The sequence below is a fragment of the Leuciscus leuciscus genome, assembly GCF_965113295.1.
Source record: "Leuciscus leuciscus genome assembly, chromosome: 6".
Classification (NCBI taxonomy): domain Eukaryota; kingdom Metazoa; phylum Chordata; class Actinopteri; order Cypriniformes; family Leuciscidae; genus Leuciscus; species Leuciscus leuciscus.
The window spans coordinates 44,792,119-44,817,217 of record NC_138730.1 but is presented as its reverse complement, the minus strand read 5'-3'; the positions used below and the strand labels follow the sequence as shown (position 1 = coordinate 44,817,217).

At 37.7% G+C, this 25,099-nt stretch overlaps 1 protein-coding gene across 3 annotated transcripts in view; it reads left to right on the top strand.

The window, feature by feature from the left end:
• eps15l1b (epidermal growth factor receptor pathway substrate 15-like 1b) overlaps positions 1–25,099 on the top strand; it is a 64,072-nt gene that overhangs the window by 3,994 nt on the left and 34,979 nt on the right. For all 3 annotated transcript variants that reach the window (XM_082172989.1, XM_082172988.1, XM_082172990.1), the window contains exons 5-15: positions 4,977–5,072; positions 5,335–5,400; positions 5,508–5,633; positions 7,896–7,955; positions 8,739–9,011; positions 13,212–13,372; positions 14,089–14,245; positions 17,534–17,596; positions 19,309–19,394; positions 20,253–20,325; positions 21,741–21,902. In XM_082172989.1, coding sequence (XP_082029115.1) covers positions 4,977–5,072; positions 5,335–5,400; positions 5,508–5,633; positions 7,896–7,955; positions 8,739–9,011; positions 13,212–13,372; positions 14,089–14,245; positions 17,534–17,596; positions 19,309–19,394; positions 20,253–20,325; positions 21,741–21,902 — 1,323 coding nt within the window. The remainder of the gene's footprint in view (positions 1–4,976; positions 5,073–5,334; positions 5,401–5,507; positions 5,634–7,895; positions 7,956–8,738; positions 9,012–13,211; positions 13,373–14,088; positions 14,246–17,533; positions 17,597–19,308; positions 19,395–20,252; positions 20,326–21,740; positions 21,903–25,099) is intronic.

The following is a 25,099-nucleotide window of genomic DNA, read 5'->3' as shown; positions in this document are numbered from 1 at the left end:
AGGTTTTTTTGCCCTCGAGTCCGAGTCCGAGTCATTTGATTTTGAGTATCTACCGATACCGAGTCCCGATCCGATACTTCTATAATACATAAAAAAAGAATAAAGAAGAGCGAAAAAACAGATCCAGGATGTTCCTTATTTTTTATTTAATTCACCTTATTGTAACATTCAACAACTCTGTTAACAAACAGAGCACTTCTGTGAGGTAGCTTGAACAATCAAGTCATAAATAACATAAATTCTTCACTTTTGGACTTTAGTGCAACAGTAAATATATTAAAAAAAGTCTAATATATAAACAAATAGCACCTCAACTTAAAATACCCGGCAGGCATGTAAACAAATAAAATATAAAAGTGCCACAGTGTTTGCAAAGCCAGTAATGTGCTTTTAGGAACAGCACTCCTAACTCTTACGCCGGTTTCACACTGCACGCGTTAGCAGAGTATTTTAACATGGAATTTTTCGCCGCCCATGTTAACAGATTAGAGCATTCACACCGCACGCAGAGGCGGCGCGGCAGTGCGTAGCAGAGCAGAGCAGCAGTGCCGCGATCGTTTCGGCGCCGAGTCTATTTTTGCTGCGCCGCTTACGCTGAATTAAAGTGACAATCAATGCATTGATCATGGCCAAAATACACCGCAGTTTTATCCAAAAAGTGCATTGATGATATCTATTGTGTTTTAAACAGTAAATCAAATGACCAACAGCAATTTAAAAAGAAAACAAATGTCCAAAAACAAACTTGTTGCCAGAACAATAAAAACAAAGATGAACCAAAAGTTATATAAATGAAATTATTAATAAAATAAGCTTCTTGACAAGTCTTTTCTCTTAAATGTATTTGAAAACGAAAGAAAGCAATGCCAACTTATCCATTATAGAGTACTCTGTCTGTACACAACCCGCGGTTCAGCCGCGCGTGACAAACGCTGCCAGTGTGAAAGCAAAACGCGCGTGTCCTGCTCCTGCTCACCATACGCACTGCTCCTGCGCTGCTTACGCTCTGCTCGCGTGCAGTGTGAAACCGGCGTAACTCTGTGCCACCGCATAACTATAGATGTGTTCAAAAATAATGAGAATATATATACATATACATCCGAGTCCTGATCGGGAGGTAACGTCCGATTCCGATCGAGTCTGAAAACACGTGATCGGGCCCGATTTCCGATCACATGATCGGATCAGGACATCCCTACTTATTTTTTAGATACTAGTAACTATTACTAGATACTAGTATGTATTCAATAAACACTAGTACTAAGTCATTAGATACTAGTACTTATTCAAAAGATACTAGTACTTATTCATTAGATACTAGTACTTATTCAAAAGATACTAGTACTTATTCATTAGATACTAGTACTTATTCAAAAGATACTAGTACTTATTCATTAGATACTAGTACTTATTCATTAGATACTAGTACCTATTAATTAGATACTAGTACTTATAAATTAGCTACTAGTACTTATTCATTAGATACTAGTACCTATTAATTAGATACTAGTATTTATTCCGAATGTTACTAGTAAGATTTTTTATTTTACTAGTCACAACTGCTTTTTTACTCGTCTTATGTTATGACTAGTCAGAACGGCCACTGAATAGTTCAATAAAAAATCTTACTAGTAAAATAAAAAATCTTACTAGTAACATTTGGAATAAATACTAGTATCTAATAAATAGTTACTAGTATATATTGAATAAGTACTAGTAGCTAATTTATAAATACTAGTATCTAATTAATAGGTACTAGTATCTAATGAATAAGTACTAGTATCTAATGAATAAGTACTAGTATCTATTGAATAAGTACTAGTATCTATTGAATAAGTACTAGTATCTATTGAATAAGTACTAGTACCTAAAGAATAGGCACTAGTACCTAAAGAATAAACACTAGTAGCTAATGAATAGGCACTAGTACCTAAAGAATAAGCACTAGTAGCTAATGAATAAGTACTAGTACTTAATGGAATAGATACTAGTATCAAAAAAATAAGTACTAGTAGCATGAAAATAGAGACTAGTCGGTTTAAATGATTAAATGTTAAAACGGCTTGCCATACTGGTTGTGTGTGTGTCGCGTCATATGATGGTATTCTGACCAGCTGAGAACTCGTGAAGAGCTTATAAATGTGTAAAGGAGTCAAAACAGCGTCAGGAATCCCTCCGTCACACACACACACACACACACACACACACACACACACACACACACACACACACACACACACACACACACACACACACACACACACACACACACACACACACACACACACACAGATCTGCTGTGAGGAGACGCGGTTCTGATGCCTGAACTGAACTGTGATGAGCAACATCTCGACTATGATGAGAAAAACAGGTGTGCTTGAGCATTCTGTCCTTTTTAGGGTCTCATCTTCCTGTTTTTGGTTCGTTTACATGTCTTTGGTCCGTTTACATGTCTTTGGTCCGTGTTGCGTTCATATATCAGTCGAGCCGCACCAGAGCTAGTTAGGAAGCGGATCGAGACTCGTCTCTTCAGCTTGTTTGGTGTCACCAGATGGTGTTCACACTTATTCAAATGAAGCGCACTAACAGAGCAATCGCACCAGAGTTCGTTTTAATGAACCCAAACATGCCAAGTGTGAACACAACCTTAAAGGAACCGTATGTAAGAAATGTATTTCAATTAATCATAAAATGGCCCTGATATGTCACTAGACATTAAGAAATCATGTTCATTTCAAATACTTATATCACTGACAACAGTAGTCCGGCCAGGATATTGTCATTTAAAAGTGAAGTTGCAGCCCTCAACTGATGTTGATGTTGTCATGTTGTGTTTTGGCCTGAAGCTCCACCCTCCACCTATCTACCAATCACGAAGTCAGTAGTGTTTCGGCATCCGGGTTGCCAGCTCTGCTCTAGTTACCACAGCTGCAGCTACAAACGTGTCGGGTAAAAAATGTCTAACGTTACGAAACCTAAAAGACCTCGTTATGAATCCGAAATACGTCGTGACAAAGTCCGAAATAAAACAAGGATTTGTATTGTACTGTCACATACGAGCGTACATCTTTACGATTATATTTGGCTAATCGCCATTAGTAAATTTTTGCGATACGTAATTACTTCGCAAAACATCTCTCATGAAGCATAAACATAATTAACAGAAAAAAAAACGTACTGTGTAGGACTCGTCACTTGCCATTGGAAGCTCCTTGTAACAGCCGACGTTCCTGCTGGATCCTGCAGCCTATCTGGCAACCTGGAGTCAGGGGGGAGGGGGAGGGGATACACCGCTCTACAGTCATTTGAAAGTGATTGCAGTACCAGTTTTGGCCACAATCTTACATACGGCTCCTTTAAATCCTGTTAATACAGTTTAATTGATTAAAAGTTAAATCTGTATGCAAGTTAAATTTCCACATTTCTTAGCCTCAGTGAGCCAGATTTCTGGCTATAAAAATACAATGTGTAAGTAGGGCTCTATGACTTTGGGCCGAAACACAGAATCCAGTCATAAAAACAGAATTTTTACTGTTCAACATGGAATGGAATCATGGAATATGGCAAATTTTGGATGTATAAATCACAAGGCTGTACAATTAAAGGGATGGTTGATTATGATTTGACTTTTCTAACTTTAGTTAGTGTGTAATGTTGCTGTTTGAGCATAAACAACATCTGCAAAGTTACAACGCTCAAAGTTCAAAGCAAAGGGAGATATTTGCTTTTAAAGAAATTGCTTTTTAAGGACTACAACAAACGGCTGGTAGAGACTACACGAGCTTCTTCACGGGTTAGTGACATCACCAACCCTAAAATTTACATAACCCCGCCCCCAGAACACGATTTATAGATTATCAAGACAGAATATGCTAATCAGTGACTAGAAGATAATGACACATCAGCTACATAAAATCAAACTAACCCTTCAGAAATGTTGTCTACATGTTGTCACTTCTTCTTGAGTCTCTCCATACTTTATTATTAAAGTAATAATAATACAACAGTCAATAATTTAGATGCACAAATAATCGGATTTGGACTGACAGTGTGAACATACCAGTGTGAACAGACGGTCCACTCGTACATGTATGAATGGGAACATTTGTTCAATATGTCAGCTATAGAAATGGAAACATTAGCTGAATAAAAACAAAACAAAAAAACAGCACAAGCTGGTTGTAATGGACATAAGTTATTTACATTTTTAACAAATAAATGCACATCCAAAATTTTCTAAGGCTCTGCCTTAAAGGGTTCGTTCACCCAAAAATGAAAGTTCTGTCAGTAATTACTCGCCCTCATGTTGTTCAACCCCGTAAGACTTTCGTTCATCTTCAGAACACAAATTAAGATATTTTTGATTAAATCTGAGAGCTGTCTCACTCCTCCATAGGCTTCTCTGTTAGTGAAACTTGCCGGCCCAGCAGCGCTTCTGGGTTTGTACGTCAGAACGGAGGCTCACTATTGGCCGACGCTGGTCATGTGTGAGATGCGTGTGATGCTGGCCAATAGTGAGCCTCCGTTCTGACGTACAAACCCAGAAGCGCTGCGCTGTTACACTACGTGAACTCACTCAGAGAAACACAGAAGAAAATGAAGTGTTGAATAAAGTCGTTATTTTTGCGCACCAAAAGTATTCTCGTCGCTTGATAAACTTAAGGGTGAGCCACTGTAGTCACTTGGACTATTTTAAACATTGTCTTTACTAACTTTCTGGGCCGGCAAGTTTCACTAACAGAGAAGAGCCTATGGAGGAGTGAGACAGCTCTCAGATTTAATAAAAAATATCATAATTAGTGTTCCGAAGATGAACGAAAGTCTTATGGGGTTGGAACAACATGAGGGCGAGTAATTACTGACAGAACTTTTATTTTTGGGTGAACTAACCCTTTAATTATTAGTTGAAGATAAAGCTATCTGTGTGAATGCAGTGGATTTGTGGTGTTTTGAGTTTAACTGGAGTCTCTATTAAGGGTTTCTTTACTGCCCTGAGGCTGGTGGCTTCTGCTCAAGGAGGAAGTGATGTCAGTCTAAACAGTCTAAGCCAGAACACACCCATCCCTAAACTTGTGAGTATTGTCACTTTGGATACCTGTTTATCTGTAGATTTGATCTGAGTAGCATGTGTAATATGAAAGATGTGGTGAACATTTGCTTTATGATTAACATCTGAATGCGTCACATCCTTAAAATATCTCGAATCACCGTCAGCCAGTTGAATATGGTCGCTGATGTTGACCGTTAATGCGTTTGCATGCTGATTTGTAAGTCGTTCTGGATAAAAGCATCTGCTAAATCAATACATGATGTGTGTAAATGTGTGTTTTGCAGAGAGACACCGGCAGCCCGTCCCTGAACATCACAACCTCTGTTTCTGAATCCAACTGGATAGTGAAGGTATAGAATTACTGGATTAAAATTACATTTGTGATTGAAAACTCATTTATGCGCTCTCAGATTCTCTCACCATAGTCTCTTTTTCCATTTGTGTTTGGGTTCACCAGCCGGAAGATAAAGCGAAGTATGATGGGATATTTGAGAGTCTGTGTCCAATTGGTGGGATGCTGTCAGGTGATAAAGTGAAACCGATCCTCATGAACTCAAACCTGCCTCTCGATGTGCTCGGAAAGGTGAATGTCTGCATTACTTTGTAATAGGCCTGCACTGTTATAGACATTTTCGCGAAACGCAAGTAACTTTGTGTGCGGATCTCAGGCGCTGTTGCTATTATACCGGCGGGATAAATGACTCTTGCGCCCGACGCAAATCTAAAATGGGTTGGTCTGAAGTAGCTTCATTACTCATAGGTGTGGTTTGGGCGTAACGTGAAATAAACCAATCACAGCATCATCTCACATTCCCTTTAAAGACCCACTCCGATGAAAATCATGTTTTTCTAGGTGTTAACATGTTCTTGTGGCATTTTTCTTATGCTAGAGGACATATCTTGAGAAAAATAAGCTCAAAGTTGTATTTCTGAGTATTTCTGCATTCAAATGGCTGTGAATCAGTAGCAGACGCTAAAATGCCGGCTAAAATAGACTGGAGTTGTGACGTAGTAACTCCACTGGGCGGGGCCCGCCCGGTCGGTCAGGTTCTGAGGAGTAGAGAAGACGATGGCGGATCAATACCTATGTGCGGTAGCGGGTTGCAATGCTAAGAGGAGAGATATTGGTATTAGCTTTCATGCTTTACCAAAACATGTTGCTGTGAGAGATGAATGGATTACGTTCCAGGGTTCCAGACTGCGACCATTTTTTGAGAATGTGCGAGTTAAAATTTTATGTGGTCGCATTTGTGCGAGTGCATGGTCATGTACTACTCAGTTAAATTCACGCATGAATTTTCCTGCATTGAACTTGTTTTAGCGCCCGCCAAAGTGATTTTTTGTCCCGCCAAAGTCTTATTTGATCGGTGAGTAATGTAGATGAACTGCTGCGCTTGTGACAGGACATGTTTATAACTGAAAGAACGAGCAGAGAGAGAGACCCGGACGCGCGCGCGCACTCTCTGTCTTCGGAGCCAGGAGAAAATGTAAACAAGACCTCACCGTCTCCAAACTAAGCGCTGTCTTGCTCTCTCTCCCTCGCACATATTAATCAAAATAAATCGACACGGCGGTAAAAGGTCGGAAGACCAAAGTTTCGTGTGGAGCATTCGGAGATTTTTTTTTCTTTTTCTGAATTGCCGCTGGGTGTGAATTGTGCTTAAAAAGTTGCCTTATCTTCTCTGAAAAGCGTTCCGGACATTCAGCTGACATAAAACAACACTTTAATTAAACGAAAAAAAACTATCCAGTGATGAAATGTTTTCTGTGTTGACAGAAAGAAAGAAAGACAGAAAGAGGCTGTTGCTGCCTATGTATCTCGCTTCAGCCAACGGCTCCGCCCACAACGCAGAGGCGAATTGCTAATGAGCTACTGCCGCTCTGCTGAAGCGAAGTCCCAGAAAACGGCACAGGTTTTGTGATTTTGGCTAAAAACGGCATAATCATCATTTAAAGACCACTGAGAATGTTTAAAAATAAATCAAAATATGATCGGAGTGGGACTTTAAGAGCAGGCGCGCTTGTTCCATGGCGGATTGCTATTATAACTGTGGATTTGCCAGACGCACGCCAGGAGCGGTTCACAGCCGAGGAGACCGACGTTCTCGTCAGGGCCGTAAAACACAGAGAAGTGACATTGTATGGGGATTGGAGAAACACACCCAAATTAGCTTCGGTTAAACAGGCGTATAATAATTTTGGTAAATGTGTAAGCTAGATTTATGCCTATTTTTTCACCACAATGATTTTCCTCATGTGGAATATTTTTCCTTGTAATTATGTATGGTTTGCAAAAATGGCAACTGCTGCGTCTGTGTAGATGAGAGAAGCAAAGTGTATGTGTGTTGTGCACACGCTACATTATGGCCAAGCATGCGCCCTTAAAATAGCATATGAACGCGCCACTGACTTTAGACGAGGTTTTTCCTGGTCAGTGGAGGAATTGTTTTCTGAAACTGCAAAATAGCACCAGGGAACGTTTGCGCCGGAACACGCCTCCTCTTTTCGCTGAACCGCCCCCGGGAGCGCAAGTTCATTCCCTAATTTACCGACGTGCGTCTGTGGAGGGAAAAGTCCGCTGTGCGTCGGGTGCAAAATAGGAATGATACATGCGTCGGTGTACAAAGTCAATTGCGCTGGGTGTAAGATAGGGCCCTTAATCTAGAATTGGATTCAAGTGAAATCAGGCTCATAAAACATCAAAATATCCAGTAGAAATGATGGGTAACTGTTCAGACTTTTTTTGAAAATAAAAATGCTAGTATTTGATGTACTTTTTAATGTTGTCTAGATCTTTAGTATATCAGTGAATGTTTTGTCAACTTTTTATCTCTTTGTTTTGTAGATTTGGGATCTCAGTGACATCGACAAAGATGGGCACTTGGATAAAGATGAGTTTTCAGTGGTGAGTCAAATGATGCATCAAACAAAATACCACCTTATGTGCTTTTATTAGTAGTACTTTGGGTTAATGATGTGCTCAAACCTCTAACGCTAAATAATACTTCATCGTGCACATCATCCTGTAGTGTTTGTGAATGATTCCTCAAATCATGTGTCTCGAGTCACTCTAATGTTTTACATTACTCACACGGCTCAATGTGCAATATATATCTCAAAATAGATTATAGACTAAGTGTTTGTGTAATTATTCTCTGTGACTGGAGGAAACAGGACACTTATGGAAAAATTAGTGCTCATTGTGTCAACTATAGACCTTATTCAGAGCAGCGCCATGACAGGTATGAAAGTGAGGCTGTGAGGGATAGACGTGTCGTGTTTCCAATGGCATCCGCTGTGTAAAGCTCCAAGATTACTTACAATTTTCCACAGCTTATATAGTCTGGAGTTTTTTATCAACTAAAATTTCTTAGAAAGATATTTTTCCAGTGTTTCATGAGCAGAACAAATCCAAAAACACATTAAATAACCCATTGAAGAGATGCATGTCTGTCCCTCACAGCCTCGCTTTCATTCCCATTAAAAATAAAATCAAAGATGGCGCTGCTGTGAAGAAGGTCTATAGGAAAAGAGCTCACATTATTTGCTTTATAGAGTAAGTATTTGTGGATATTATTGGGAAACTGGACACTTGCTGAAAAAAATCAGTGCTCATTGTGTCAACTATACCATTGGATAAAAGCTCACATTATTTGCTTTATATATTCACATTATTTGCTCATTGCAGGTGATGCACCTGGTTTACGCAGCCAGAGAGAAGGAGCCTATGCCGTCCACCCTCCCTGCATCTCTCATCCCTCCATCCAAACGTAAGAAGATTCCAGGCGCTCTCCCGGGATCCGTTCCTGTTCTTCCCTCCAGTCCGTTCCTCATGATGGAGACCCTGCGGCCTGTGTCGGCGCTTTCTAAGAGTCCTCTGGGCAGCAGCACAAATCTGTCTCCGTCAAACTCGATGAAGCGCTCCACCCCGACCCCCCCGCAGCCTCAAACACACACACAGGTGAACACCCAATGCCGTCGTGCCGGTGTAACACAAAATACCTGTCCGACCACATTCATATCAGCTCCTGGAGCTGTAGTCTTCATGTTCACAGAGTTTACTACAAAATAATGCACTGTGAAAGTTTGTTTGATTGGGTATGATTTGCTACATTATTAATAAACCATAAACAACCTTCAGTTCTTTCACCAAGTAAGTTAGTTACACAGTGACTAAACCTGTGCACAGAACCCAAAAAATATTCTCTCAAACGTTCTCATTCAAATGACTTTCACTTTAAACTTCATCTGCTGCCAGGCACCATAAAAGATTGAACCATTTGAGATTTACGGACTGTGAAGTTTTTGTCCTCAAGCCATTTGCGCAAGAGTGTGCATGTGTTTTGAAAGGAATATTCGTGTATTGCATTGCATGTACTTTTAAAAGTAATAGTTTTTGAAGCAGCCTTGATGTCACATGACTCAATATGACAGCAGTATATGCAAAATAATAATAATAATTGTATCATTAATACAGATGCTGCATCCATTGCGTCCGATATGTGACCCTGGAACACAAAACCAGTCAAATGGGTCAATTTTTTAAAAATTTAGATTTATGCATCATATGAAAGTTTAATAAATAAGCTTTCCAGTGATGTATGGTTTGTCAGGATAGGACAATATTTGGCCGAGATACAACTATTGAACATCTGGAATCTGAAGGTGCGAAACATTGAGAAAATCGCCTTTAAAGTTGTTCATTTATGTTCACGATTGTGCAGCATTCACTCACAAAAATAAATGTTTTATATATTTACGTTAGGAAATTTACTAAATATCTTCATTGAACATGATCTTTACTTAATATCCTAATGATTTTTGGCATAAAAGAAAAATCTATAATTTTGTCAAATGGGTTTTTTATTCAAACAACAAGGAGCCTTGAAATAATTACAGGTTCCAGGATTAATTTTCTTATATGCAAAAAAAAAACAAAAAAACAAAACAAAACTATTAACACCCCATCCCCCGCCTGTTAATATACAATCCAGTGACATTAATACACAGCACTTAGGTCAGCCTACAATACATTGCATTAAGGAGTAACATTCCTATTAAGGTAGCAGATGAAAGGGTCCCAAATCTTGTGGAATTGTCCAATGTTACCTTTCCAAAGGTATCTAGTTCGTTCCAGGTGTAGAGTAGACATCAGTTCCTCAAGCCATAATTTAGCATTAGGAGGATAAACCTTTTTCCAAAACAGTAGTAACAGTTTCTTGGCTGTTATCAGACAGTATGTGAGAAATTTCTTTTGAGCACTGTTCAATGAATATACATGGTTAGAATGTCCTAATATAATGAGCACTGGGTCTGGTTCCAAGTTTACATTAAGTACATCTGAAAGCATTTTAAAAACCTCACACCAGAATCCCTGTATTTTATGGCAGAAAATAAAACTATGGGCTAAATCAGCATCCTCTGATTTGCACTTATCACAAAGAGGCGAGACATTGGGGAAAATAAAAAAAAATCTATAATTTTGACCCATACAATGTATTGTTGGCTATTGCCACAAATATACCCGTACGACTTGTGACTGGTTTTGTGATCCAGGGTCACATATGTTTTCAAACTGCAGCGTTTCCCACTCATAATTACGACTTTGTGGTGACATACATGTGCATTCAACTCGTAATTACAATCTTTCTGGCATGACTTGAAAACATCCTTAGGGCATTGCATTGTGGGATACAGTGTGCTCTGTTTGTAAAATAGGCTACGTTCACACTGCGAGCCTTAGTGCTCAATTCCGATTTAATTCTCAGATTAGATTTTTGTATAGCTGTTCACATTGTTGTTTTAAAGGAACACGCCGACTTTTTGGGACTTTATCTTATTCACCGTATCCCCCAGAGTTAGATAAGTCCACACATACCCTTCTCATCTCCGTGCATGCCGTAACTCTGTCTGAGGCACCCACCACTAGCCTAGCTTAGCACAAAGACTGGAGGTAAATGGCTCCAGCTAGCATACTGCTCCCAATAAGTGACAAAATAACGCCAACATTTTCCTATTTACATATGTGATTTATATAGTCACAGCGAGTACGAATAACAAGGTCACATGAGATAGGCCCAAGTAGCAGTGCTTTGCCTTCTGAGAATATAGTTCCCAGTATGTATACGGTTAGAAGATGGCTGTATCTCATGTGACCTTGTTATTCGTACACGCCGAGACTATATAAATCACAACATGTAAATAGGAAAATGTTGGCGTTATTTTGTCACTTATTGGGAGCCGTATGCTAGCTGGAGCCATTTACCTCCAGTCTTTGTGCTAAGCTAGGCTAGCGGTGGGTGCATCAGACAGAGTTACGGCACGCACGGAGATGAGAAGGGTATGTGTGGACTTATCTAACTCTGGGGGATACGGTGAATAAGATAAAGTCCCAAAAAGTTGGCGTGTTCCTTTAAATGTTGCCAATATCAGATTCCAGTGTGAACGGATCATGTTCCTGAACTGACACGCATTCGCAAAAGAACGATAAAAAGACGCCACGCTGTCATATGTAAGTAAACACGGCGGAGATTAAAGTAAGCGGTTATGCATTTATTTGTAGTGTGATCTGCCGAGTCCAGTGAATATATGCACAGGCAATATAAAAAACAAAGACCAGATACAAAAAAACAGGGCTGAGTTTTTAAACCTTTATGATACGAGCCCTCGTGTTTTTCGCTTGTATGAGCTTTCACTGTAATACTTATGAGCTCACTGTCATTCCACTGACTACCTTTCGCAACCGTCTTGATGATGTCGGGTATGTAAAATGTTTGAAGTGACTCCCATGAGTGCAGAATTGTGACGAATGTTGTCACATGAATTCCGATGGTCGCATTGCAAAACATCTGACCTGTTTCGGATTTAGCACCACACATGGAAGTGACACAGATCGGAGTTGATAACATCAGATGTGGTTTGTGCTGTTCATACTGTCATGAGAAAAGTCACATGTGAGCAAAAAAATCCGATTTGGGACACATTTACCTGCAGTCCGAACGTAGCCATTAGGGGTGTAATGATACTCTCATGTCACGATGCAATATTACTACGATACTCCAAGACATATGATAAAAGGTTAAAATGCTCAATTTGGTATTACATTTTGGGTGTAAAATTAATAGGCTTGGACTTGGTGTTGATAACCCAATGCACAGGACAATAGGCCTCGTTTACACTGTCAGTGAAATGTGACCCAATTCCGATTTTTTGCTCATATATGACACAGATCCGATGTGTCCTATGACAGTGTAAACGGGAACAAAACGCATGCATTCGGATATTTCGAGATCGGTTTCAGGCCTCATTCATATGTGGAAATAAATCGGATATGTGCCAATGCGACTGTCATGTAAACAGGCAGATCGGATTTTCTGAGGCATTAGGCAACGTCTTCGCGGTTTAATGACGAGAGAAACCCCGACGTGCATCTGCAGAGGGACGGATGGCCCGACGAAACGTTGTGTCATCGTAGGAGAGGAATGTGGACAAACGTTGACACAACATATTGTTGTACACAACAAAAATTCAGACCCACTTCTCCTTGTTAAAGCCTAATATTTAAAGCCAATATGCTCCCGCCAGTCCTGAGATCTCTCTCGCACACAATAACTGAAGCATATGTGCAATGATGGCACTTTTCATCCTCCTTCGCCTCATAATCATGGTGATGTTTGGCGAACTTCGCATATATCGCAGAGCTAGCATCAGGCATATTTCGCGTCCGCCCTTCTGTGCAAGATAGTTTAACCCTTTAAGCATGTGCGATGTTTCAGATAGTATGGCAAGTGTAAACGCATGAATCGGATATGGGTCACAGTTGAACTGGTAACGCAAGACATTTGGCATTATGAGGACCCACAAATATTCCCCCATTGCATTATTATACATTATATTCCACGTTATACTGTATATAGTACACTAAAACTCTGAAAACTTGAATATTTTCTCACACAGTAATTTTTATTTTGGGTGAACTAATACACAATACATATTGTCACTATCCATGATGATACATATTACTGCATATTTCATATTGCGATATATTGTGATATGATATATTGTTACACCCCTAGTAGTCATAGATGCATATGGAAAATTCACATAATGCACGTTGCACACATAATATGAGTCATATGTGATTCAAAATGTGTCTTTGCAGCCGTCCTCTGATCTCTGGGTGGTGCCGGCGGATGACAGAGAGCAGTACGAGGAGATCTTTGATCTGGCGGACTCTGATTTTGATGGGATGGTTGGAGGAGGTGAAGTGAAGGATATCTTCATGAACTCCCGGCTGCCTCAGAGCGTCCTGGCACACATATGGTGAGATTAAACGGAAAAAATGCAATCGTGTATCTAAGTAAAGTCACCCACAGCCTTTTTAAAGGGGTGGTTGATTATGATTTCACTTTTCTAACTTTAGTTAGTGTGTAATGTTGCTGTTTGAGCATAAACAACATCTGCAAAGTTGCAACGCTCAAAGAAGACTTGAAGATAGTTGACTCCACATCAGCAACATAAATTCATCAACTAACCATTCAGAAACGTCCTGTAGCTTCTACATGTTGTCACTTCTTCTTGAGTCTCTCCATCATTGTCCGACTCCGGTTTAAACATAAAAGGCAGAACAGTTTCTGACATTTTAGTGTTTGTCTGCGTGAGGTAATCGGAGTTGCTAACACACACATGAGCTCTTGAAGCTCCGCCCTCTGTGCCGGGAGCAGCAGCTCATTTGCATTTAAAGGGACACACACGAAACGATGCGTTTATGAAGACTCTCAAAAAGGGACAATTTTAACATGCTGTAAAAAATTCTTTGTGGGGTATTTTGAGCTAAAACTTCACATACACGCTCATCAAAGACTTATTTTACATATTGTAAAAAGGGGCATTATACCACCCCTTTAAAACCATGCTAGTGCTTGCAAAATGAACCTTTTGTGTTCTTTCATTAGTCCAACAGCTGTAGGATTTATGACTATCTTTCATGCATGTGTTCATTGAGGCATAACGTTGTTGTCTGTTGTTTTGGTCTGCAGGTCGCTGGCGGACACTCAGCGTACCGGCAAACTCACCAAAGAGCAGTTCTGTCTGGCGATGCACCTGATTCAGGAGAAAGTTAAAGGAGTGGACCCTCCTCAGACTCTGACCCCTGACATGATACCACCGTCAGAGAGAGGGGTCGCCAGCACACCTGTGAGTGGACTACATGCATCCTCTCACATTGTATGTATTTAGCTACGTTCAGACTGTCAGCTCAAATCCGATTATTGTGCATATATGATTGAAATCCGATCAGAATTAGCTAATGTGAACAGCAAAAAAATTTGATTTTTACAAATCCGTTTCAAGCTACGTCCATATATGGTTTAGCCTGGAAATCCAGACCTAAATCTGAAAGATTAATGGTCTGGCATCGACTAATGAAAATCAACCAGCTCGAGGGGCGGCACCAAGCATGCATTTGAAAATCTAACTGCACGCAATTGGATAACACTACGACCAATCACAACAAGCCCCATACGCTTAGCTACCAGCGGAGCTAACTGGTAGATTAGACTCTTGCCGTATCCAGTCGGCAAAACAGCAAAAACGCCCTTCTTGCAAAGGAACAATTCGAGCGGCGTCTTCTGTTCCTCTTTTAGATAAAAAGCCAAGTCCAACTCGTTCATTGTAGCGGCCAAAGCCGTTTCAAACAACTGGTGTTCATCCATAGCCATCTTGCAATGTTTACTAATGACTTCGACGTCACAGCGCTGTCGTCATCTCGCCTCTGGCCCGCCTATATCAGATAACCCGATGTGATTGGTGCAGCTCGGATACAAGGGCATATTTAATGAGCATCATTACTCGACGCCAGAGTAACTCGCTGAGCAAATTCAACTTGTGCTCTCGCGAGAACTCTGGATTTCCAGGGTAGATATGGTTTGAAATCCTATTCAAATTGTCTTGTCGGATTTCGCGTGGTTGACTTTCTCACGCCATGTAAAACGTAAACAGGTAAATTATGGGTGTAACTTCCGTTAAGCTGTAAACAATCAGTGAAACGCTCTATGAACACAATATGTTAAAGTGTCACAGTGAGATGACATTAATCTACTCACCCTTCATCCATCGAACATTAAAATGAAATTTAAAAGTGTAAAAGCATCAACAAGGTACTTTCAACAGACCAAATAACCCCAAAAGTGCGAGTCTTTGGTTAAATATCACTGTAGTAATATATATATATCTGTATTATGTAACTTATGTTGCCTTAATCAAAAATGTTCATTAACTTCAGCATTACGTGATACTATTTCAAAGTGATTTTTCCGTCATTTTGACAGATTATAAATTGCGTTTACCTGTGAAAACAAACCTGGAAAGAGACGTGAGGATTTGAGGAGAATAACGAGAGATTCTTCGTGCGTTCCAGTGAATTATTAATGGAATATATCGTAAATTAAATCCGGGAGCACAGACCACAAATGTGCAGCATATGTTGTCCTTTTCATACTTTTACAGCGGATTGCAACGGGAAAAAAGAAAATAATCACGAGGAAAAGAAAGCAGCGACTGAAAAGAGCTCTTGCCATAGATATTATTTGTTATAACATGTCACGTTAAAATAACAAGTATAACGTTATTCTCATGATGTCTGAAAATAAATCATGAAGGGAAATTCACAGCTCATCCAGTCAAACTGACGATCAGCTTTATTTGTAGGGCAACCTTATGATTTTAAATGATTAATTTCAGCCTTTTTGAATGGAAGTTCCCCAAACCGGAAGTGCTACCCATAGTTCAAAACGCAGTAAGGTCGTCAAGAATAAGGTGGATAGGAAACATGCTGAAACTCGCTGCCGAAACAACGTCGTGTTGTTGCAAAGTGCCGGACGAGCAGAAAATAACTGAGACATGTTTTGAAACCGGCGAAGACAACAGGGCGGAAAAAAAGCTGTGCATAACAGCCTCCGATTCTGCTATCCATGTTGCGCTTGTTGTTGTTTTTGGCGTATGCTTACCAACGCAACATCATTGCCTTCGAAACCAATGCAGATATTCCCGGAAAACGAAAGAGCTGCGATACACAGCGTGGACATCAATCATTTTAGATCAGAATCCAATCGGATACACCAATAATCGGATTTGGACGGACAGTCTGAAACGTAGCCAATGAATCAAGAGCAGGATCCCTTTGTTATAATATTGTTTTGGTAACACTTACAATAAGATCCCATTAGTTAATGCATTCATATTAGCTAACAATGAGCAATTCATTAATTTGTTCATTGCTAGTTCATGTCAGCTCAGGTTGCATCTGTTAACTTAAGTGTTACTAGCCTGGTAATACCAAACTCTGCTACTTCGCTTTGCTTCGTAGACAGAGTCTGGAAGGGCATAATTGAAAAGCGTTTTCTTTCTCGCGGGGGGAAGTTTAAAATCATTGGTTACCCGTAAGCCAATCACATAACGTTTGGTTATGGCGTGTGTTATGCGCCTGTTCAGCCGCATCTAACTTCCACTATAAACACATGTATGATGCGAAAACAAAACCATCGAGTGAAATACCGGAGTGAACATGGCTGTGAACGACTTTTGCAGATTATGTGAAGTAAATCTACGCATCCACGGTACAATCAGCGTCTACGTCACGGCTCTCAGCCCGCCCTCTGTTCGTTGATTGGCCGGTTGTTTTGAAGCCGGAGGAAAACAGAGAGATAGGTCGCTATCTCAGACTGAGTACAGAAGCGAACTGAAATTGAGCGGAAGTACGAAGTCTGACGTAGTCAGGCTAAAGTGTTACCATCATTTGTATATTATTTATAAGATGGGTAGACTGGGACATGACTAAAATGTCATGGTATGATTAATTGGTAACACTTTACAATACAGTCTGAGTTAACATTAGTTTATTGCATTTGTTAACATGAACGAACAATGAACTATATGTGTATGCCATTTATTAATCTCAGTTAATACTTTTCTTTTTTTATCAGAAGTTGTATCTGTTTACATTATTTAATGCATTGTGAACTAACATGTGTTCATGTAAACCAACATTAACAAAGAGTAATGTTGTAAAGTGTTTGCTTATGCATTAACTAATGTTAACAAATGAGACTTTATTGTAAATTAACCCAAACATTTTTCAGTAACACTTTATAGTTCGGTCTCATTTGTTAACATAGGTTTATGGATTAAGTTAACATGTCTAAAATATATTGTTTTTGTTAGTAGAAGCACAGTTATTAATTGATTGTTCGTGTTAGATCACGGTGCATTAACTAACGTGAACAGATGCATCATTAAGAATTAATTAGTAAATGTTAAAATTAACTAAGATTAATAAATTCTGACAGAAGTTAATTTAGTGAACAATGTTTCGTTTATTACATAACAAGTGGTAATGCATATTTTTGATAATCCAGTTTATACAAATGAAAGGTACTTTATCTGATTTATCAGATTATTTTATTTTTTATTTGTGACTTGATCCAGATTCTCTCGGGATTCACGCCGTCAGTCATGTCCGAATTGACCCCGTCGTCCAGCCTGAGCAGGGTAAGTGATGATGTGTGATGTGTTTCTCCTGTAGGCAGAAGCTTCATTGGTCGACATCCATGAACCGCTGTGAGAATAAATTGTGTTCTTAAAGCCAAGGGATACTTCACCGATTAGCATTAAGCTTTGTATCAGTAGAAACCCGGTAGTATTTTCGTGCTTCCCTCCCTCATGTCCCCCTGAGATGAGAGATTTCTGTATTGTGTGTCTGGAAAAAAACCTCAGATGACGCAAAAATCGTCATTTATCGTCATCTGAGGCTCTTTAGTCCAGAGGCGAGAGACTACAGCCAATAGGAGGAGCTCGTTCCGCATGTGTTCAACCCGCCCATAGCGGGATCTCACGATAAAACACCGTCTCTTCAGTTTCCAGTCGACTAGTAGCCTAGCTGTATCATTTCTCCCGACACTGCCCTCTGTAACCGGGAGGCGTGGCTTGGGAGTGTCCTCGTAGGGCAGCGAAGCAAGTGCATTCTGGGAGTTGTAGTCTTTCATCCACATGAGCCAAAAATACATTTTCTGGCTTTTCTCAGTCTAGAAGGCACCAACTTCTAAAATAATTTCACATTTCTACTAGGGCTGGGTATTCAGATGTTACAATTCGATTCGATTTCGATTCTCGATTCGATTTCGATTCTCGATTCGATTTCGATTCTAAATTCGATTTCGATTCGACTCAATGAATATATATTTAATACAAATCCTATATTTATAAAAGAAAAGAAAAGAAAAGAAAAGTGAACATAAGTTTACAAGTGGTTAATTAATAAAAAGAAATTAAGAGCTACAAACCTGTATATTGAACTCTTTTTATTTTAGGTACACTTGGGTACATTAAAACAGAATCATATTTACCTGTGCCCTTCCTGTCTAACAGGTAGGACATATGCAGAAATTGAACAGTGGAGGAAAACTAATACTGGGTAATAGCTTTTGGGTAATAGATAAATAAATATGGAAAAAAATTGATTCGTGGCGTTTGAGAATCGATTTTGAAGCGACCACATTTTAAAAAACGATTAATCAAAATTAAAATTTTGATTAGCCCAGCCCTAATTTCTACTACATAAATGACCCAATTTAAATACACATTCATCTTTCCAGCGGTGAAATATCCCTTTAACTTCCTTTTGACAATCTGGGTTTGACTTCTGAATGCACACCATACACACATTTGCAGGTTCAATTGCATTTCTCAATCCTGTTCTTCCTCTCTCTCTCTCTCTCTCTCTCTCGGCCTCTCTCTCTCTCGGCCTCTCTCTCTCTCTCTCTCTCTCTCTCTCTCTCTCTCTCTCTCTCTCTCTCTCTCTCTCTCTCTCTCTCTCTCTCTCTCTCTCTCTCTCTCTCTCTCTCTCTCTCTCTCTCTCTCTCTCTCTCCCTTCCTGTCAACTTGATACTGGCCCATTAATCAAAGCAAAAAATACACGATTAATATATTAAATATTATTGGTTAATATTATTTTTCCTTGGTTACATCATCAGAAAATAAAACATTTAAATTAAATATTATGCAAACACTTTTTAATTTTCTTTAAAGTCACATGCACTGACCAGTCATTATTAAACATTATTAAGAAAGTCCATTTTGGTTGTTGCTATGAAGTGTGTCTTTATGTTCAGGCAACGAGAACGCCACCTAGTGCTCATGGATGAGCACTGCATGCTTATACACAGTCAGACTCTAGATAATAACACACAACATTATTTTTCCAGGACGGCAGCAGTTCTGTTGGGTTGGTTGAGCTGACGGGAAACAAGGATCTCGGTGACATCAACCAGGAAATCTCCCAGCTGCAGAGGTCAGAGAGTTTATAGATGGAGAATTATATGCTACACACAACCATATTCTTCTAATTACTTATTATTATTATTATATAATTATATTCATATTAGGTCACACTTTAGATTAGGGTCCAATTCTCACTAATAACTACAACTTTGCCTCAGTAAACTCCTAATTACTGCTTTTTAATAGTTAGTAAGGTGGTTAAGTTTAGGTATTGGGTGGATTAAGGGAAGTAGAATATAGTCATTCAGAATGAGGCATTAATATGTGCTTTTATAAGTACTAATAAACAGCCAATGTCCTAGTAATATGCATACTAATAAGCAACTAGTTAATAGTGAGAATTGGACCCTAAACTAAAGTGTGACCTTATATGTGATCACGTCACCAGTCACATGTCGCACGGGTATATTTGTGGCAATAGCCAACAATACATTATATGGGTCAAAATTATCGAATTTTCTTTTATGCACAAAATCATTAGGATATTAAGTAAAGATCATGTTCCATGAAGATATTTTGTAAATTTCCTACCGTAAATATATAAAACATTGATTTTTGTGAGTGAATGCTGCACAATCGTGAACATAAATGCACAACTTTAAAGGAGATTTTCTCAATGTTTAGATTTTTTTGCATCCTCAGATTTCAGATGTTCAATAGTAAATAATCTCAGCCAAATATTGTCAAACAATACATCAATGGAAATCTTATTTATTCAGCTTTCAGATGATGTATAAATCTCAATTTGTGACTGGTTTTGTGGTCCAGGGTCACCTATAACATTATAATTATAAATATTATGTACTATTTTTGCTTTTTCCTCATTTTATATTCTTTTCTGTTTTTTTGTGCATTGCTTGCTTCATAGTGAGAAACGCATTTTAGAGACCGAAATCAGACAGAAAGAGGAAGTCCTGCGACAGAAGAACGGTGAAGTCCAGGTGAGGCTGATCTGTTCGTCACTGGTAACCTTTAATGGTAACATTGGCTGCATTAACTAACATTGAGTAACAATGAGCATTTATTAATCTTTATTAAAGTTGGTTAATAAAAATACAGCTGTTCATTGTTAGTTCATCTGGTCCATTAAATATTAACAGTTGCAACTTTTGAATTTAATAGATTATTATTAAATGTTGAAATGAACATGAACTGAAATCAATAAATGCTTTAGAAGTATTTTTTTAATTGTTAGTTAATTGTCTAATTTTAACAGATTAATCTTATTGTTAAGTGCTACCCATTTTACAATAAGGTCCCATCAGGTAATGTTAGTTAATGCATTAAATAATTTAGTATTATTTATTATTCATATTATTTATTGTATATTTATTCTATCACTTATATTATTATGTACTAATAACTGTAGTAATGGCAGAAAATTATGCACAATAATTAATTACATGCAACTAACCCTAGACCAAACCCTACACCTAACCATAAATACATGTAGTTAATTAATATTACTAAGTACTTAATTGTAAAATTACACCGTAACGAGGACACCTTAAAATAAAAACAGTATTTATTCATCTTAGTTAATGTTAGCTGTAGTTCTTCATTTAAAATGTTCATTCTTAGTTCAAGTCTAACATGAGAAACAATATTAACAGATGCAACCTTTGGTTTTAATTATGTAATTAGCAAATGTTACTAAGAAGAAGTAAATATAAACTAAGATTAATAAGTGCTTTAAAAGTATTTTTCATTGATAGTTCATAACAAATGCCAGTTTGCAATATCAAGCAGCGTTTCCATTACAGATTTGCGCAACGGCGACGGATGTTGGTCGGTTTATGTATATCTCAGCCACCGCGCTGGCCATTATAATTAATCGAAGGAGACGTATGTGTGTTATCCAAGCATTAATGGCAAGGAAAGACCCTTATTATACTTGTGAGCGGCACATATGAGGAGTTTCTGGGTGTTTCTCACTCATTTCTGCTTCGAGGTCTTGATTGTGGCATTTATTTGAGGTTTAGAATCCATTATTCCTGTAATTATTTTGTCTTTTATGAGTTTAATAAAGAACTCTGTCTCGTATTCTGTCCAAACACACTGTGTCGTCTACGTCAGCTGACCTGTAAATGTGCAAAAACTGTTTCTCCATTGCAGTTTTGCGAAATATTTCTTTTTAGAATTGCTTGTAAAATCTCCTCATGCGAGCGTAAAAACTTTTTTGCAAGTTTGCAAAATTGACGTGTTTCCATTGGGCGTTTTCAATTCGCAATTTCAATTTGCGCAATTTGAAGGGTAATGGAAACGCGGCTACTGTCAGTGACACGTACATTCAAGTCACAAATTACATCCGCTCTTACGTTAAAAATAAGGTGGATAAAATGGTGTTTCTGTGCAGGAGGTGCAGAGAGACCTGGAGCGTGAGAATGTGGGTCTGCAGGACTTGGAGCACCAGAAACGGGACGCTCAGGATCGACTCAGTGATATGGAGCAACAGAGAGCCAAGCTGGAAACAACACTGGACGAGGCCAAGAACAAATGGCAGGAGGAGAACGCTAAGGTGAGTCTCACTTTGATTTGAGTTGAGAGAGAAGATATAAGTGTCTGTGGACAGATACATACTGTAATGCTGACGCATATTTGATATGATACAAATTAAAATGGTGCATTTTTTTATAGCTCAATCAAATCTGTTTCAAAATTGATTCAATTTGCAATATTGAAACCGTTATTGAACTAAATTGAACCAATATCGAACTTGAACTGAATATCCCAATATATAAATATATGAAGAGCTCTTTTCCAAAACGCGATAAACGCCATTTAAAAAAAAAAAAGAAGAGTTTGTCATGTAATTTTGCTGTGTACTGAACCTCTTCACTGCTCCATCAATGTTTCATGCCAAATCGCTATATTTCCTTGTTTAAAATGTACTGCAAGATGCAGTTCCTTTCCAAACCACGAGAAGCGCCGAACCTATTTTTAGCCTAAACGCGATACATCCTCTGGACTAATCAGAAATATCTCTCTCTCTCTCTCTCTCTCTCGCTCTCTCACCCTCAAATCACTCACACGTATCGTGCCAGACGCTCAATTCACCTCATTCGCACCGCAGGACCTCCAGATGCGCGGAAATGTGTCTTTACATTGACTTAACATGAAAATCACTGGCGCCAGACGCTCTATTTGCGTTTGGTGTGAACGTCACTCTCTCACTCAATCACACAAGGTCATGTCATGATATGTTTTATGTAAAGTGGACAATGGTTCTACTTTTTATGGGTTCGACACTTTACTGAATGCCAATGTATTTACTACTGACTGACTTGCCATATTTTTTTTATTTTTTTTTTAAGACAAACCATCAATTTTTTCCAAAAGATTTATAGCGTAAAATTTTTTTTTTTACAAAATTTGAATTTATCATCAACAATTTTGTTGTTTGATTTAATAATCATTGTTCAACATGTTCAGACTGAGCCAAAAAAAACATTTTAACAGGATAAATTGAATATTCACAAAATGTGTGGGTCTAGGCAAATTTTTTAATTTTCCTGAAAAATATTTAAATAGATTTATAGAGTTTTGGAAAAGAGCTCATATATATATATATATATATATATATATATATATATATATATATATATATATATATATATATATATATTCTATTTTGTTTTGTTTATAGGCCTATATATTTATTTTAATTGTATTATTTTATATTCCACCAAATCAGCTTATCTTTGTAAAATGGCACAGCTTTTTAAATATCTAAATGTACACAATCAAGCATTATTTAATGATAGAACTTTAGTAATTACAACTAAACCTTGATAATCATGCATGAATGCATATGTGTCATTTTTAACTGAACTTAGAATATATTGTTGGTCATTCAGTGTTTTTGTAAAAAAAAATTGATAATAGTAATTATTATTAAAAGATAATAATCCTACTACTAATAATGAAAATATACAACACACAAGCTGCTGGGTTCATGAATGTTAATCACGTTGTCAGCGTTCGCTCGAACTGATTTGCTGAAATTAAAACAGGGATGAGCGCCATCCAATGAGATTGCCGTTTGCACATAAGCTCCGCCCACTACCGGAGTATCTTAAAAGTATCTTAACTCCGTTATTTTGACAGGAAAATACAAACAAGTATATTGTTTACATGTAGCGCGTCGATTTCATCTCACACACACACACACACACACTGGCGAGTAAAATCTAAGAATTTATTAGCCAATGGCATTTAGTCGCCCAGAGTAAAATTTACTCCCATATGCCTGTTTGTTGTTTCTTAATTGATTAACCTTATACAGTTATATAACTGAACTGAATCAACACTGAACTGAATTAAGCTGAACGACACTTGTCTTTTTAAAGCTGCTTTACAGAAGAATTTGAATTGTTCTCATATTTGATGAAGTTTGCATCATTGATTCTGTTATTTCCCTGTTTATCACTGTGAAGCTGTATTGAAACAATCTAAAGCACTACATAAATAATGGAAACACTTTACAATAATGTCTCATTTGTTGACATTCGTTAATTCCAATTGCTAACATGAACTAACAATGAACAATATGTGTTTTAGAGCATACATTACACTTTGTTAATGTCCATTGATGGTAGTTAACAGTGCATTTAAGAATGCATTATTAAATGTTGAAATTAGCATTAACAAAGATCATTAAACGCTGCAGTGTTGTTCATTGTTAATGTTAACTAACGTAACTAATGTTCATAAATATACAGTACAGGCCAAAAGTTTGGACACATTACTATTTTTAATGTTTTTGAAAGAGGTTTCTTCTGCTCATCAAGCCTGCATTTATTTGATCAAAAATACAGAAAAAGAAATGTAATATTGTGATATATTATTACAATTTAAAATAATTGGTTTTCAATTTATTATACTTTAAATTATCATTTATTTCTGTGATGCAAAGCTGAATTTTCAGCATCATTACTCCAGTCTATCACATGATCCTTTAGAAATCGTTCTAATATTCTGATTTATTATGAGTGTTGGACACAGTTCTGCTGCCTAATATATTTGATGAATAAAAGGTTAAAAAGAACTGCATTTATTCAAAATAAAAAAATATTTTCTAATAATATAAATCTTCTTTACTATCACTTTTTATCATTTTAACACATCCTTGCTGAATAAAAGTATTGATTTATTTTAAAAAAAGAAAGAAAAAAAATTACTGACCAGTCGTGTATATTGTTGTTACAAAAGATTTATATTTTTAAAACATTTGCTGCTTTTAAAAAAAATTATTCATCAAAGTATTCTAAAAAAAGTATCACAGGTTATGAAAAAATATTAAGCAGCAGAACTGTTTCCAACTTTGATAATGAATCAGAATATTAGAATGATTTCTAAAGGATCATGTGATAGACTGGAGTAATGATCCTGAAAATTCAGCTTTGATCACATAAATAAATGATAATTTAAAGTATAATAAATTGAAAACCAATTATTTTAAATTGTAATAATATATCACAATATATATATAAAAAAAATCTGTATATTTGAACAAATAAATGCAGGCTTGATGAGCAGAAGAAACTTCTTTCAAAAACATAAAAAATAGTAATGTTTCCAAACTTTTGGCCTGTACTGTATATGTATGACATGACTAGACGGTTGAGCAGTTTATGATCAGAATAAGCTGTGACGTGAACCACATTTTAATGCTGAAAATGCAAAGTCTGACTGATCTGAAACATGCATGATGAT